At 41.9% G+C, this 15,971-nt stretch overlaps 1 protein-coding gene across 1 annotated transcript in view; it reads right to left on the reverse strand.

Annotated features, from left to right (window-relative positions):
• Positions 1–345: 345 nt before the first annotated feature.
• LOC147725132 (uncharacterized) overlaps positions 346–15,971 on the reverse strand; it is a 187,574-nt gene continuing 171,948 nt past the window's right edge. Inside the window, exon 3 of the mRNA XM_086967113.1 lies at positions 346–1,717. Coding sequence (XP_086823239.1) covers positions 1,626–1,717 — 92 coding nt within the window. The 3' untranslated portion in view covers positions 346–1,625. The remainder of the gene's footprint in view (positions 1,718–15,971) is intronic.

Below are 15,971 nucleotides of genomic sequence, written 5' to 3' on the forward strand. Positions count from 1 at the left end.
ATAGCCGGACTGGCAGTAGCAGGCACTGGGCGTTTCCCCTGAGGGCAGCGAGGGTGGGGGCTGGTTTTGGGCCCCTGGGGGACTGTTTTTGTTACCGGAGGCTGGCAATATTGGGGCCCTGTAACAAAATCAGCCGAAACCGGCCCTAGTAAACAGCTTGGCTGCGCCCTCGCCCAACAAACGAGGGGGGCTGGCTGAGCAGTTTGCCACAGTTGGTTTAGGTTCCCAGTCCGGCCCTGGACACTCCCCGCATTAGCCGAGCGCTCTATAAACCTGCCCTCCCCATTCAGTTATTCATTCAAAAGATTATGGTCGTAATTTGGTTCACTTGTAGAACTCATTTTCAGTTTGACATGGAAATATTTGCATTTATTTGATACATTCTCTAATGACAGCATTAAATAACACCAAGTATACAACATTCCTGTATGATGTAAGATATCAGAATATATAAAATATGGGATTAAGCAGCACCCACTACATATTATAGGTTCACCCATAGATCTGTGGGCAGAGGTACAATGCCCATCCTTGAGACATTAGATAAGGTCACAGAGTACTGAGGTGACGCAATATTCTCTTAAAGTTCAGTCACTCTGCCATCCATGAATTCTGTGCTCTATTCTCCTTTTGATGAAATAGTTCTTCTGGCTGCATATCATGTGAACAATACATGTAGAATCTGAACTCCAAAAATAAACACACTTCTATTGAACTTTTCATTTGATGCTCACATATTTTCCACATTTTGGTACAAGTCACTATCAAACCAAATGTGCCTTACAATGTATTGTGAATGCAGTCTATAGTCTGCAGCATTTCCACATCCTAGATCATCTGTAATACATGATTACAAGAAAGAAGTAGAGCAGATACCCTATTCGGATTAAAAACTGATATCCTAATTAGCTTGATACAACTTTTTACACTGGGAATGCAGGCTCTGGAAGGTGACCAAAAGTGACCAAAAGTATGCCACATCACTTGAAAGGTGACAAAAAGTATGTCACTGCATCTGGAAGGTGATGAAATGTATGCCACAGCATCTGGAAGGTGACCAAAAGTGACCAAAAATATGCCACAGCATCTGAAATATGACCAAAAGTGACAAAAAGTATGCCATAGCATCTGGAAGGTAGCAGAAAGTATGCCACTGCATCTGAAAGGTGATGAAATGTATGCCACAGCATCTGGAAGGTGACTAAAAGTGACCAAAAGTATGCCACAGCATCTGAAAGGTGACCAAACGTATGTCACAGCATCTGAAAAGTGACAAAAAGTATGCCATAGCATCTGAAAGGTAACAAAAAGTATGTCACTGCATCTGTAAGGTGATGAAATGTATGCCACAGCATCTGGAAGGTGACCAAAAGTATGCCACAGCATCTGAAAGGTGACTAAAAATATGCCATAGCTTTTGAAAGGTAACAAAAAGGATGTCACTGCATCTGTAAGGTGATGAAATGTATGCCACAGCATCTGGAAGGTGACCAAAAGTATGCCACAGCAACTGGAAGGTGATGAAAAGTATGCCACAGCATCTGGAAGGTGATGAAAAGTATGCCACAGCATCTGAAAGGTAACGAAAAGTATGCCACAGCATCTGGAAGGTGATGAAAAGTATGTCACTTCATCTGGTCGGTTTTGAATTGTATGCCATTGCGTCTGTAATAGTACCAAAATGTATCTGGAAGGCGATGACGAGTGATCCAAGCATCTGGAAGATGATGAAAAGTATGTCACAGCATCAGAAAGGTGAACTAATAAACAAAAACCAGCATGAAGTTTGGAAAACAAAACAATAGTTGTTGTTATTATTATATTTTTATTTGGCATATATAGCCATAAAAAGAAAGTACCACAATACTTACAATTGAAATATGAATTATACAGACACTGTGACTATAAACCAATATAAAACACAATAAAATCCTGGTAAAATAAACAATGGGAACCCTAACAGGCCATAAGGAGTACCTAATTCATCATTAACGAGGGGAAGAGATCACTTATACATTGGGTATACAGTTGTACATCCGCCTTGATTATCAAGTGCCAGGGGTATTCCTAATCATGGGTAAGATCACGTTTCTACCCCCGACTCCTGTATTGCAATTAAAAATCTTCCCATTGCATATGTCGTATTTAAAAATCTCATATTTATCAATAAACTGAGAGCTTGATCCCAACTAATAATTTCATAGGCAAGAAAAAGGGGGTTTACATTTTTTCCGTTCTTCTAAGAATCACAAACAATCCATCAGAATATGCAGACCGTTACATTTTACTTGTAGTCCACATGTGCACAGACCCTGTTCATCATTGTGGATTTTATCTTCCAGTCAGTGTTGCATGGGTTCAAGACAACTCTAAATTTCAGAACTATATTTATAAGCATTGGGTTAGACATGGCCTCCATATACGGGAATATATGACCATTGGTCCACCCGTTTATCCTGAACAGGAAGGACGATTATTTGCTCCTCGTATAACCCAAATCTTCCTCTCGGGCCTTCGTATTAATAATAGCACGCAACACCGACTTGGGAATCTGCTGCCCCAAACTCCATGGATCTGATTCTAGGGAAAGTTTAACACATACCTTATCTAGCTTATTTCTAGCCCAATTTAATTTGCAATCCTCTATTTCTTTTTTACAGAGGTTAGGTATTTTGGGGGACCCCTCTCCATTTATTCGCTGCCAGAAGTTCAGTGACGCTTGCATACCCCGAACATTTCAGGCTGTAAGATGACATTCCACACATACAGCCTGTATCATAGTTGATGAGGGGCATGCAAGGAACTGTTTAACGCATTTGCCCTCCTGAGTTCCAATCCGATTTACCTCCCATGAACAAAACTTCTACCCTATATTGGAACTGTGAGCGGACCAATACCTTCCATGCTCATGACGAGCTCAGCTCGTCATGCAGTACACTGGTCGTGTGCTTATGATGAGCTGAGCTCGTCATGAACAATGGGATTCATAGTAGGTCAGCACCCAGCGGGAATTGCCTTAGCAGTCAAGGTGTTAAAAGCCGATAGAATTCGCTGAAGCGAGGGGCCTCCGTACTTTTGCTTAAATTGTTTAAGGCCCCAAACTGAAGAGAGAGCCTTTGATTTAAGTGACTGTATGTGATCCCTCCAGTTTAGCTTACTGTTGAACCACATACCCAAATATTTGTATCTATCCACTTCTTCGACTCAGACCTCTCCTAATTTCCAGTACAATGAGCTCTTCCTTTTACCCAGTACCATTATTTTGGTCTTTTCTAGGTTGACCGTGAGGCATTTCTTTAGGCAATACTCATAAAAGGCATCCCGTTTTTTTTGCAAGCCAAACTCCGTCATATCCGCTATCACTAAATCATCTGCATATAGCAGACAAGATATATGGGTCCCACCATCTTGGGGCTGACACCACCTGCCCTGCTCAATATATTAGGCAAATCGGATAAAAACAGGGAGAATACCAATGGGGAAAGAATACAGCCCTGCCACAAACCATTCATTATCTGAATTTTATTAGATAGGGTTCCATGAGTATCCAAGATAACCCTGGCCCAATTCCTTGAGTGCATTTCCTGAATGAAAGCAAGTACTGCCTTGTTGATGATTCCAAGCTCTGCCAACATACTCCACAGTAGACTACGATCTACCAACTCGCAGGCAGCTCGGAAGTCCACAAAGCAGCAGAACAGGTTACCTCACACTTCAGTTGCCTTTTTTGCCATTCCCCAAACAATTAGGCAATGGTCGATGGTTGAATCGTCCTCCTTGACCCACCTTGCTCTATTGGCATCAAGTTATACTGCTCTGCCCAGGTCTTCACTACGCCTAGTAATATCTTAGAAAAAACGTTCTCCCCCACATCCAACAAACATATAAGGCCATAATTCTGAGGTAATGTAGTATCCTCTTTTTTATAAATTGGCCGAAAAATAGCCCCCTTCCAACTTTCCAAGAAGTTAAAATATTCTGGAAGGTCGCATTCAAGAAGCTTGACCACCAATCTATACTATTTTTTAATATGACTGAGGGTAGATTATCTGGCCCTGCCGCTTTAGTTAGCTTTTGGGATTCAATGATTTCTTTTATGTTTGGAAGGAGAAATGCGGCCTTAGTAGTTGTGTCTCCTCAAACCTAATTTCCAGGATATTTTCCCTATTTATGTGTGTTATACAGATCACTCAAATGGTTGACCCAATCGTCTTCACCCACTAAACACCAGATTTCCTTGTGTAAGTTTCCCTCTTTTATCAGACGCCAGAATAATCTTATATTATTTGTGTTTATCACTTATAACATTGTATCCCAAGTTTTGGACATATATTTTAATTTCTTGTCTCTCAGCTTACTTATTTTTATTTTCCATTTTTGCCACTCAAAGGGTCTTCATAGTTCCCTTATCCGGTCTTTTGCTTAATTGTCTTTCCCATTTTCGTACCCTGAATTTTAAGTTCCTGCACTCATTATTGAACCAACCATTTGTTCTCTCTTTTTTCTTAAAGGCGGGCCCTGCTTTTACCTGTATCCTTAGACAGTTTACTACCTGCTCAATTTTATGCTGGTGCCGGATTAAAATTGTATCCCCTTGCGCCAATTCATCCACGGCCCTATAATCAATGATTAGATTATCAACCAATTTCAAGTTGTCCTCCGTTATGCGAGTAGTTATATGTCTAGGATGTTCAATCTGTAAGGGGACCACTTTTTCTCTTTCAGACTCTTGTCCCTCTTCATTAGTCATTGAAAGGGCCATTGGACGCTACCTTCACACTGCAGTATTTCAAATCATTCTACTTTCTTAAAATACCAAGCATTTATAAAAGTATAATAAATTGGGCAATTCTGATGCCCTATGCGGAAGGTCTTCCTTGCAGGGCAGTCAGTATTCGACCATCCATTGGCACACAATAATCCTATGGATCCAAGGAATTTTACTAAATGTTTATCACGTGCAGAACTACCAGCTCCAGCAACATTTGCTGTCAGTACTTGTGCAATGGTTAAAAGGTATTTAAACAGTTTATCACTATGGGAAGGATCTAGTTAATGGTTAAAATATCCTACGATCATTATCAGATAAGGTGCTTTTATTAAAAGAATAGCCTCTAGATCATTCTCTATCAAATCCAGTTGCTTTTCATAATCTATTATTGCACCTGGCTGATTATATACATCGATCACTGCATTAGTTCCCTTGCGCGCACACCACTGTACGATTCTCCCTGACAGGCTAATAGCCACCTACGTTTCACTTTTAAATTAGTTGTTTTATTGTCTCTTTATGATTATACCAACGTGATCAACCCCGAGGGACACTCTAAATTCATTCATACTGCCTCTTTAGTAAGCATGAAAAAGTCATCTATTGGTTCGGGTATCTCACACAGCCAGGACTCTTGAAGACAGAAAATATCATAGCTACCCAGCATTTCTCTAAAAGTGTCTTGGGATAGCTGTCTTCTGTATCCCCCTATATGCCATGAAAGTGTACGTAGGCTGTGTTCAGACCCTAAATCCTAATCCAGCTTGCTCATCCCTTCTTACAAACTGTTCCCCCAACTTATTGAGGATTCGGACAGTAGATCAAATTGATTGCTCAGAGCTGCCCCCTTTGCGGTATTTGTTATTGTTACTGTTAACCCTCCTTCCTTGATTTTTATCAGTGCATATTCTTCTGTATTAAAACATAGTATATCATACTGTATATGCTTGGGGCGTAAACCTGCAAAATAGGTGAGGGTCCCAGAGTCCCCGGGATTACCCTCTTCTATTCCAAGATAGTTATCATACACAAGACTTATTCCCTCCTTTTTCAGGTCTCCCTCTGCCCTTATCGACATCTGCTTTACAAATTTAGAATAAAAAAGCACCTTTGTTACCTCATTTCCTTCTGAATTAGTTATAAAAACCTACATGTCTGATATCATCAGAAGTAACCACACACAATGTGGGGTACTTAACCAGTATTTGTAATAGGTTGGAGCGATTTAAGGGATTTATTTTCCTTCGCTGATTCTCTCCAGCCTTTGCCCCCATGGTTCCATATACACCCATAGGTGCCCGCTGTTATCATACTTCCTGTTGCTCCTCCCAACTATTGGTACGGACTCAGGCTTTGGGCAGACTCCTATCCCGGGTTGGTCTTAAGAGGATTCTTCCCTTATTCTCATGCTGGTTAGATCATCCTCCCCCCTACGCCCGTCCTTTCCTTATTCCTCTGAATCTCCCGGCCTTGAAATTGAAAACCTTCCCTCAAGGTGTACGTCCTCATCACTGTCCTTATAGCTTTTCTATTTCAGTTCCCTCCTGAACCCATTGTATTTCTATCCCCAACTCTTTGTGACTTATCTTGATCTCGGAGTTGCTTCAAGTGGAGTACTTGATGATTCTGGCCTAAATTGGTTTTACAGAATGTTACAAATTTATAAATAACGAGAAGCAAATGCAAAGATTGGTTGGGGAGTTCACAGCCAAGATAGCAAACACCATATAGACAGGCACGACCTATCTTAACATAGTGGAAGGCATTGGCCCGGTTACTCACCGGTAATCTTCATTACTCTGAGTCGAGGTCTTTCTCAACACAGTCCTTACCTACGAGATTCTATCTTCGTCACGCAGGAACTGTTCCCTAGCTGACATACTAACAAAACCCACAATGTGGCCACCATTCCTATGTGGCAGTAGAAAAGGGGAGGAGTACTGACATCACATCCTGTATATATACAAGCAAGTTAAAACAATCCTCTTTTGCATAATCCAACAGAGGGAAAAAAACGGGACTGTATCTGTCTTCCCCTCTACAGTCCTTAACTGCATGACAATACCCAAGCAGAGCAAGACTAACTATAGAAGAATACCAAACCCAATAAGTGAATGCAAAAATGATCTTCACTAATGTGTAAGCCAACATAAATTATTATTCTGATACAGCAGGAAGTACACACTCACCAATAACTATAGAAAAATCTTTTCCCAACTGGACTCTGTATCGGTACAAGAAAGTATGAGGTGTTTATTGTTTGCCAAGTGGCTGCACAGCAAATATCCTTCAAAGAGACCCTCTGCAAAGAGGCCCAAGAAGCCAACATTCCCCTAGAGGATCTCCCCTCAATGACTGAATGAAGGGGAATTTAAGCCAAATCATAGCACATAGTAATGATGGATTTAATCCACCTAAATAATTACATAGATGGAGGGATCCCATACTAGTCTAACCAAAGGTGACAGACAAAGAATCTACCTTGTAGGGAGCAGAACTTCTCCTTGCAGATGACTCCCCACTTTTTGCCCTCATACTGGATGCTGGTTTTTGACTCAGCAGTGCACTGAAGCCTGATAGCCAGGCCCCAGTGCCCGTATTCCTACCCCTAAAACTGAAATGCCAAATGGTAACCTTTAGCACCCCTGTAAGTCTCTAGTTAGTGGTACCTACAGTACACAGGACATGGACATTAAAGAGGGTTTCTATTGGCTGCAGCATATATTATGCCACTTAAAGAAACCCAAATAAAACTACACTCCAGGATGCTTGGAGGGGCACAAGTCCTTCTGAAACATGGCATTGCACACTCTCTGTGTGCAATGCCCAAGTTCACTGAATGTCTTGTATGTAAGCCACCCCTACAGCATGCCTTAGAGCCCTAAAGCAGGGTGCATTATATTACATATGAGGTCACATCTGCATGAGCAGATGTGCCCATGTGATACCTAATTCAATTACTAGGGCTTTGAAAGTGATCAGGAAGCCATGTTAAAGGTATGTACTGGGTACTTGTCATTATGAATTACCCAGCTACATAATGGCTTTACTAAAAATATTGATGTTTGGTATCAAACACCTCCTCTCAATCAATGTATACTGGTGTCATTATCAGGTTTATTTTGACAGGCACTTGGGGGCTACTAAGATGTACCCACTGAACATCTACGAGTCCTTTAATGTGCTGGCTAACTGGTATCGTCAAGCCTGCCACCACAAACATGTTTCTGAACCCCTGTGGATACAGCCCACTCTGGCAGAGGCCAGAACCAATGCCTGCTCCAGAGGGATATGTCCTCACCTCCTCCAACAGTATGGCTAGTGATTTAGCAGATCAAGGCCAAAAGGCTTCAAAGCCTCTATTGCCTTTGATAAGCAACCCTGGCTTCCCCCCATACCTTGGGAATGCCATCCCCTGGGGCCCATTTGGCACCAGAGCAGGCAGGAAATTATTTAATCAGAAGGATTGTTACGTTTTTGGGTTAAGCACAGCCCTAAGGTGGGCCACCTGAAGTGGACAGTCCCATCTTGGTTTTGGTGAAACTAGTAACTCTGGTTGGGGATTTGACCCACTCCTAGCAGAAAGTTGTCATGTAGAGGGTGTAATTAGCCTATTTGTTATTAGCCTTAACTCCCCTTAACATCCCTAAATTCAGTACTTGGGGCCCCCTCAACACCAGACCAGCAGATTTGTTTACCTGGGAACAGAAGCAGGACAAAGGGGAGCAGTCAATGAGAGAACTGAGAACTGAGGACTTACCCTGAACTTGGCACCAAACCATACCTTGTTGCTGGCACCTCGACAGTTGCACCAACCTGCTTTGTCCAAAAGCTGTGCCACCTTCCCAAGCCCTTGGAGGATTGTCCATCACTTTGCCAACCATTTAGCATCCCCCTTGGATGGAAGAGCCATCCCTGTGCATCTGTGGGCACCGATCGCACTTGTACATTTTATTTTACACCAAGAGAGCATCTCACAAGAAGGAGGCCCTTCTCCTTAAGCCCTGGACAGACACACTGGTGTCCCCATAATTTGAACACTGGGGAAATCTTTCCTGTCAAAACAAAGATCTATTGGCTGTCTGAGAAAGCTGAATTCAGCAAGCTGCTGGAGTTAGGGGTTATTGAATTCTTTGAAACTCCCAGGGCCAGCCCAAATGTCTTAGTCCCCAAACCTCACCCACAGGGTGGAAAGAGAGAGATGAGGTTCTGTGTGGACTTTAGAGGCCTAAGCTCTGTCACTGAGACAGATGCTCACCACATAATAAGGGCTGATGAGCTGATAGACATGGGGCAGACACATTTCTCAGCACCTTTGACTTGACTGCAGTGTACTAGCAGATTTTCATGGCTTGAGGAGCCAAAGAGAAGACAACATTTTCCACACCTGATGGGCATTATCAGTTTACTGTTATGCCTTTTAGTATAAAGAATGCCTCTACTCCTCCTGGCAGGATCACTGGTCCTGATGGGGAAGGTTTTATAGGCTCTGCAATCTACAGGCCTAACTATCAAGGCAACAAAATGCCAAATAGGGCAGGGTACTGTTATTTACTTGGGCCACCTCGTAGGTTGAGGCCAAGCGCAACCCTTACAAACCAAGGTCCAGACAATTCTGGACTGGGAAGCTCCAAAACCCAGACTCAAATCAGGGCATTCCTTGACTTCATTCTCCACTACAGGAGGTTTATTCAGGGGTATGGATCCATTGGGACACTCCTCACAGAACTTACCTCCAAGAAGATGACCAAGACAGTTAATTGGACAGTTAGTTGTCTAAGGCTTTTGACAGCCTGAAAGAGGCTATGAGTTCAGCACCTATTCTAAAAGCTCCAGAATGCTCACTGGGGTTCACTGTGCAGACAGATGCTTCTGAGCTGGGGCTTGGAGTGGTTCTATCCCAACGATGATGGCCAAGACTAACCTGTTGCTTTTCTAAGCAGGATTCTACTCCCCTGGGAATAGCATTGGAATGCCATTCAGATGGAAGCCTTTGCTGTGGTTTGGTCTCTGAAGAAGTTTAGACCCTGCCTGTTTGGTACTCACTTCCTGATTCAAACCCACCACAGCCCTCTAAGATAGCTTATGCAGATGAAAGGTGAGAATCTAAATCTTTTGAGGTGGTCCATCTCCCTAATGGGAATGGATTTTACAGTTGAACACGAACCTTGGACTGCCAATCCCAATGCAGATGGACTTTCCAGGTTTTTCCACTTAGACAATGAAGTCTCTACTTGTAAAGGATAGTCTCATCCTCTTTCGTTTGTGGGGGTTGATAAGTGCCCCTTTTTGCATGGTTACCCCCCACTTTTTGTCTGCTATCTGAAGCATTTTGACTGAGTTTGCCCTGGGACCCTACTAATCAGTTTCCCAGGGCCTGTGTTCTTTACCAAAATTGTACCTTTGTTCTCACAATTGGCACACCTCTATCACATATAAATCCCTTGTAAAAGGTACCACGTGTTCGAAGGGTCTTGTGATCAGAGAAAGGCTCTGAGGGCTTCAGCATGTATTGTGCCACGCTCAGAGACCCCTCACCGTAACAAGCACACACTTCCATTGCATTATGCATGTTTTGGTGCAGACAAAACTGAAGAGTCAACATGACACACATCCCTGTGTGCCATGCCCACAAACACTGCCTGTGGCATTGATAAGTCACCCCTCTCGCAGGCCTTACAGCCAAAAGGCAGGGAGCAGGAGATGGAATAGCGGCGCAAGCAATATGCCCCTACAGTGTCTGTGCCAGTCACAGACATTGTAAGTACAGTGCAGCCATATTGAGTACATGACTGGGAGTCTGTCATTATAACCTCCATAGTGTAGCGTAGTTCCTATTTTCCCAATAGGCCCTGCGCATTGGAATAACATAAACAGTAGTATCGACGTAGAAGTGCGGATCTTCCAGGCCTCTACTGACTATGCTAAACTTAATTGGGTTTGTTACCAACTAGCTCAGAGGTCACTGGAAACTTTCTTGACTGTAATAGGAAGTGATCAACTTCCCTGGTACAGACAAGAAGGGATTCAGTTTTCCAACAACCGTGCAACATGACAACTTTGCTCCTCAGATCAAGAGTCAATCTCTAGGGTCGTGTGAAACAATAGACAGTTATTTTACTCAGTCAGGTTGGTGCAGTTTACTTTCACAATATGTAGAGAACAGAGAGACGGGCATTTGTCAATAAAGGGTTAACATTTATTGAACAGTCTTTCTTCTCGTACAAGAGAAATGAATTGCCACAATTGCAAGACTTGTTATTATAAAAAGTACGTACAGTAAGATAAGTATTGCGAAATAATACTGTAAAAGCATTGATATAGTTTCTTAGCCATACAATGGTTTAAAAGTAATAAAACATATATACATTCATATATACATTAGGCTAAAATACTCAACTGGTGCTTCTAACTACGCCTACCCCAGTGTACCTGACCTAAGCCTAATACTTGGGAGGGGAGTAAGTAAGTAGCTTTAAGTTAAGTTGGTTTTGCCAAGGTTTGCTTCAAGAATTCTCTCTCAAGGGTTTAGTCAACACCATACCTCTGGAATAGAATGATGGAGGTCTGGAATCTCCCTCAGGGCTCGATATCCCAGTCACCCGCAAGGGTAGACCAGAAACGCTGGAGCTGGATTTCTCGGCAGGAGAAAGGCAGCGTCTCTTCTCAGCACGTCGAGGAGGAGAATGAGGGGGGACAGCGTCCGCGGGCAGCTTGCATCTGATGGGCTCTTGCAGGGGGACGGATGTTCAGCTCCTAGGTTCACCACACCATCGTTCGCTAGTTAGCAGCGATAGCAGTAGCGATAGCAGCTATGATATCTTCAGCATAACAGCAGCTTCAGGCGACGGGCAACAGGGGTCTTGCTTAAGGCCACGTTGGTAGTATTTATACCTGAAAGGTGCCTTGTTTGACGTAAGTTTGCTGGACATAAGACGTCAATAAAGATGTCACTAGGAAGTGATCGTCTATCAGTGCTCATTAGAGTTCTGTTACTAATCAAAACACAGCAAGCGGGGATTTCCAGGTTTGCTGAGTTTTTATCTTGTTGAAGAACTCAGAGTGTTAATCTAGGAATCTCAGATAGTAACTTCTGCTCTGTCTTTGCACTAATTGGTTGCAAAGGAAGTGGCAGAGAAAGCTTTTCTGGAATGTGGCTCTGTTCGTGTGAGGCCAGAGATGAGTTACTGAATATTGCACTTGAGCAGTTATGCCAATATAGGGAATAAACGTATTTATAGCCGAATAGGGGCATAAGGTCACAGTATCGATCAGGATCCTAGATTAGAACGCCACACCCACTCCACGAATTCATGTCCATCAAATTACTAAAACTAGAGCAATAAGATGCACGTGTAACATTGCCCACCCCAAAATACATAAATGTATTTGAAACAGGCGTATATTGTAATACTTGAAAATTTAGGTACTGTACGTTTTTGAAGCATAGAAATCATTCAAAAATTATAGCATATGAAATCAATGAACGATTATGCAAAAAGAATTACACATGAAATATCTCTGAAACAGAAGGAGGGCGAGATAAATCATCACATATAAATGCATTGCAATAAATGTGCTAGAGGCTGGTGTAAAGTTATTATGTCTCTAGATGTATGTAAAAATAGAAGTTGAAGCTACTGTTCTCTATGAAAAGTTTTTAATTTAAGCAAATCATTTTTCGTGCCAAAAAGGGTGAATATTAAAAAGTGTTCAATTCAAAAGAATTATTGCTTGAACGGGGAAAATAGAGTTCCAACGCTTTTAGCAGTTTTTGTTGTTCAAAACTGAAGGCCGAATTCAGAGTTCATGGGAACGCTGTGTGTCGGAAAGCTTCTCCAAAGTTATTATTTCTGTTCGGGTGAGAACATCATATCAGACAGGCTCTCAAAGAATTGGTCTATAAAATCAGGTGACAGTTCAACCAAATTCGATAGTGCTGTAACTTGGCAGGTGTGAGAATGATTGCTGTCATCATAGTCGGGATCAGCAATGCTCACAGAAGGTCGTACCTGGGTGATGCTGCTTTTGTCACTCGCTCCACTGTTACCACCTAGTCGTAGCACAGGAGTCTCAACGAATGCCATCATCAGGATTGGTAGCCGCTGCGGACAACACAATGCGTGAGCCGTTATTGGACTGAGCAAAGTATCGACGTCCATTGGTACTGCTGATGGAAGTGAAAGACAGATGTCCAACACGCACTCATCTCCGCCTAGCATACATCGAAGTACCAGTAAGATAAAGGTCTGCGATATAGGTCTGAATGAAAGGAACCAGGTCATGTTTAGATCTCTCAGCCTGGCCAATCCAAGGACTCTAGTTATTCCATCCCGGTAGCGGATTGCTAGGATTGTCTCTTCCATTCCCATAGGAGTCATGTCTGAGCTTTGGCTTGCCATAACGAAGCAAGAGGGTCAAAAATAAAATCCCTGCTACAAGTCCCAAAAATAGGGGTATGCCGCCAAAAACAGAATGGACAAAATTTGGAACGATTCCCAGAATTGCTTGAAATGGTGTTAGCAGTCCCGTAAAAATCGTCTTAAATATGCCTGGGATGCCTTTGGCACTAGACATGTTAAGGAGTTGGCTAAGCATTTCTACGAAATACACGGGGCAATTTGTTGATAAAAGGACATGAACCTCCGTAGCTGTCCTTGCAACTAGAAGATCATACGTCTCTTTTGATGACGTTATGGGCACTGGTGTCTGTATAAGCACAGACTTCATTTTGCTTAAAGTATCAATTCGTATAGAATAGAGATTCAGACGAGGCCAGATGGGAGTCTCTGTGTCTACAGGCCCGCTCGGGAACAATGCTTGCATACAGCATTTGACCATGGATGTTACGCTTACTAGATAACTTTTCCCTGGAACAAGGCCACAACATCTGTGACCCGTTCTAAGAATGTAACTCCCATTCGCAAGTTGCATAAAGAAGGGCTCTATCTAAGTTGCAGGTGTGACTAGCTGGTGGCATGAAAGATTGTTAAAATTACCTTCACAGGCTCCGTGTAAATTAATACCCTGACACAAAAGTATACCGCTTAGTGAATGTTTACAATTTTCACCACTGAGGAATACATTTTTGTCGCTGTCACTGTAGCATGAATGTGTGTATGGTAATTTCCATTCTGATTTAACATAACCTTTACCCAATCGTTCATACTGGCCAGTAGGTATGTATTCAAGGCACTTTTTAAATCGGAAAGTTGTTATCGGAATAGTGATAATTCCGTGTATTATCCATTCAATGACACGACTTTCTGACATTGTCAATGGTAATCTCTCAAGTTTTTCGATGCTCAGGATTGTATAGTCTGCTCCTTTCTGTGCCAAACTGATTTGTTTATCAGTAAGGTTAAAAATGGAAAATAATGACGTTGTGTTGATTAAACGCCAAGGCACATAGTGTGAACGAAGATTTTGCAGCATCCAGCCTAATTGTACAATAGAACGTAATTGAGATTGGCCATGCTGTAACATTAGAAAGTCTCTGTCTATTATGTCAAAGGCAGAAGATACAATATTGTCCAACGAATATATTCTGGAGGACAGAGTCATTAACCCATTGTCCACTACAGAAAGTGATTTTTCCAAATTAATACAATCAATTTCTCGTATTTTTCCTGCTGTTTCAATTTGTGTGACTTTCCAAGCCTCGTTGTATGCAGCATAGATACTGGTCGCTATGACATGTTTTTGACGCTGTTTGCGTGGTCCAAGAATAAAATCGCGCAAATCAGCACCATCTTTTAGTAAAGACAAGTGTTGCTTAATTTCAGCCAGTGTGGATGTTCCTAGCCATTCGAGGCAGAGTTTCCCTACACTGTATGTTGTTACTATCCCTGGATGTTGTCTCTGGGAGTATCTAGGGTCTTGTCTGGTCATTTTTAACCCCTGTGTTTTGTTCAGGAATCTATCTTGACAGTTGTTTGTGTCAGTAGGCCAGATTAACCACTTTTTCCAATCAGGATGTGTTCTGTTAAAATGTAAAATTTGTGATACGTCTATCTCAATATCTGTTCAAAACCAATACCTGCATTCTCAGGTATTGGTTTTGGAATAGACGGTTTGTTAAGGTCTTTGATCTTAGCTAGGCCAAGACAAGATGTTTGGTGAATTGTGTCATTTAAAAACATCATATGTTCTGGTATCATGCAGGTTCTGAAAAGTGCTTCAAGGCCTTGTACCTGCCAATCTTTTGTACCCCAAATGGTTTTTGTTTCAATGTTATTTTTCCAATATTGAAAACCAAATGTCATCATTTTTTCATAAAATGCTTCTGAATATATTAACTTAGTGTTTGTCAGCATTGTTTTCATTCCTGTATTATCTAAAAGTTTGTAATAAAACGTTTCTGCATCACTGGTGTTAAACCCTGAGAAGTATTTGAATTTCTCAAAAAATGCTTTCAAACTGCTATTAGGCGGTGTAGAACAATGTTCCCATTGATTATACTTAAAAATATTTCTAGGCTGTGCAGATTTATGCAAATAATGATCGCCATAATGTGTGTAGCAGAATGTCTGCTCATAACTAGATGAACCTTGTAAATAATCATGTTCTGTGAATCTAGCTGACATTACTAAATCAGACATCATGTCATTAATACTGTTAAAGTCCCAATCATCAGAGAATGTACTAGCTTTTACAAAGTCACTTAAGGAAACCTTCAGTTGATGAGGATACTTCAGGATTTCGACCGGACCATAGATCTCATAGTCAGTTTTCTCCCATACTACCCCACCAGGTATTGGAATTGCTGTGACATTTACTGTTGACAGTTCTCTTTTCTTCACGTGGGATGATCTGTGTGGTTTGAGGAACAGGTCGATGTTCTGACTTGCTGTGTCCATTCTACTATATTTTCCCTCAATGAATTTTCCCAAACAAAGTACCATGATGAGCCAAAGCAGGAGGAAAAATACACCTAGACCGAACCAGAACTCTAACCAAGGGGAAATAAGTTAGATTTCCTTCAGTTGATGAAAGAGTTCCGTTGCTTTTTCTTTAAAAGTCTTTTTAGTTTCTGGCATCACTTCGGGGTCGTTTTGATCTTCAGAGAAGTTGTCGAAGTTGATGAAATAACCAGAGGCAGTTCTGTCAATTGTTGGGATTGTTCTTTCAATCTGTCTTTCGGTAGCACTTTCTGATGCCACATTATTGTAGACTGGTGTTTCTTGACGAACTGTTTCAA

Source organism: Lissotriton vulgaris, chromosome 4_1 (assembly GCF_964263255.1).
Source record: "Lissotriton vulgaris chromosome 4_1, aLisVul1.2, whole genome shotgun sequence".
Classification (NCBI taxonomy): Eukaryota; Metazoa; Chordata; class Amphibia; order Caudata; family Salamandridae; genus Lissotriton; species Lissotriton vulgaris.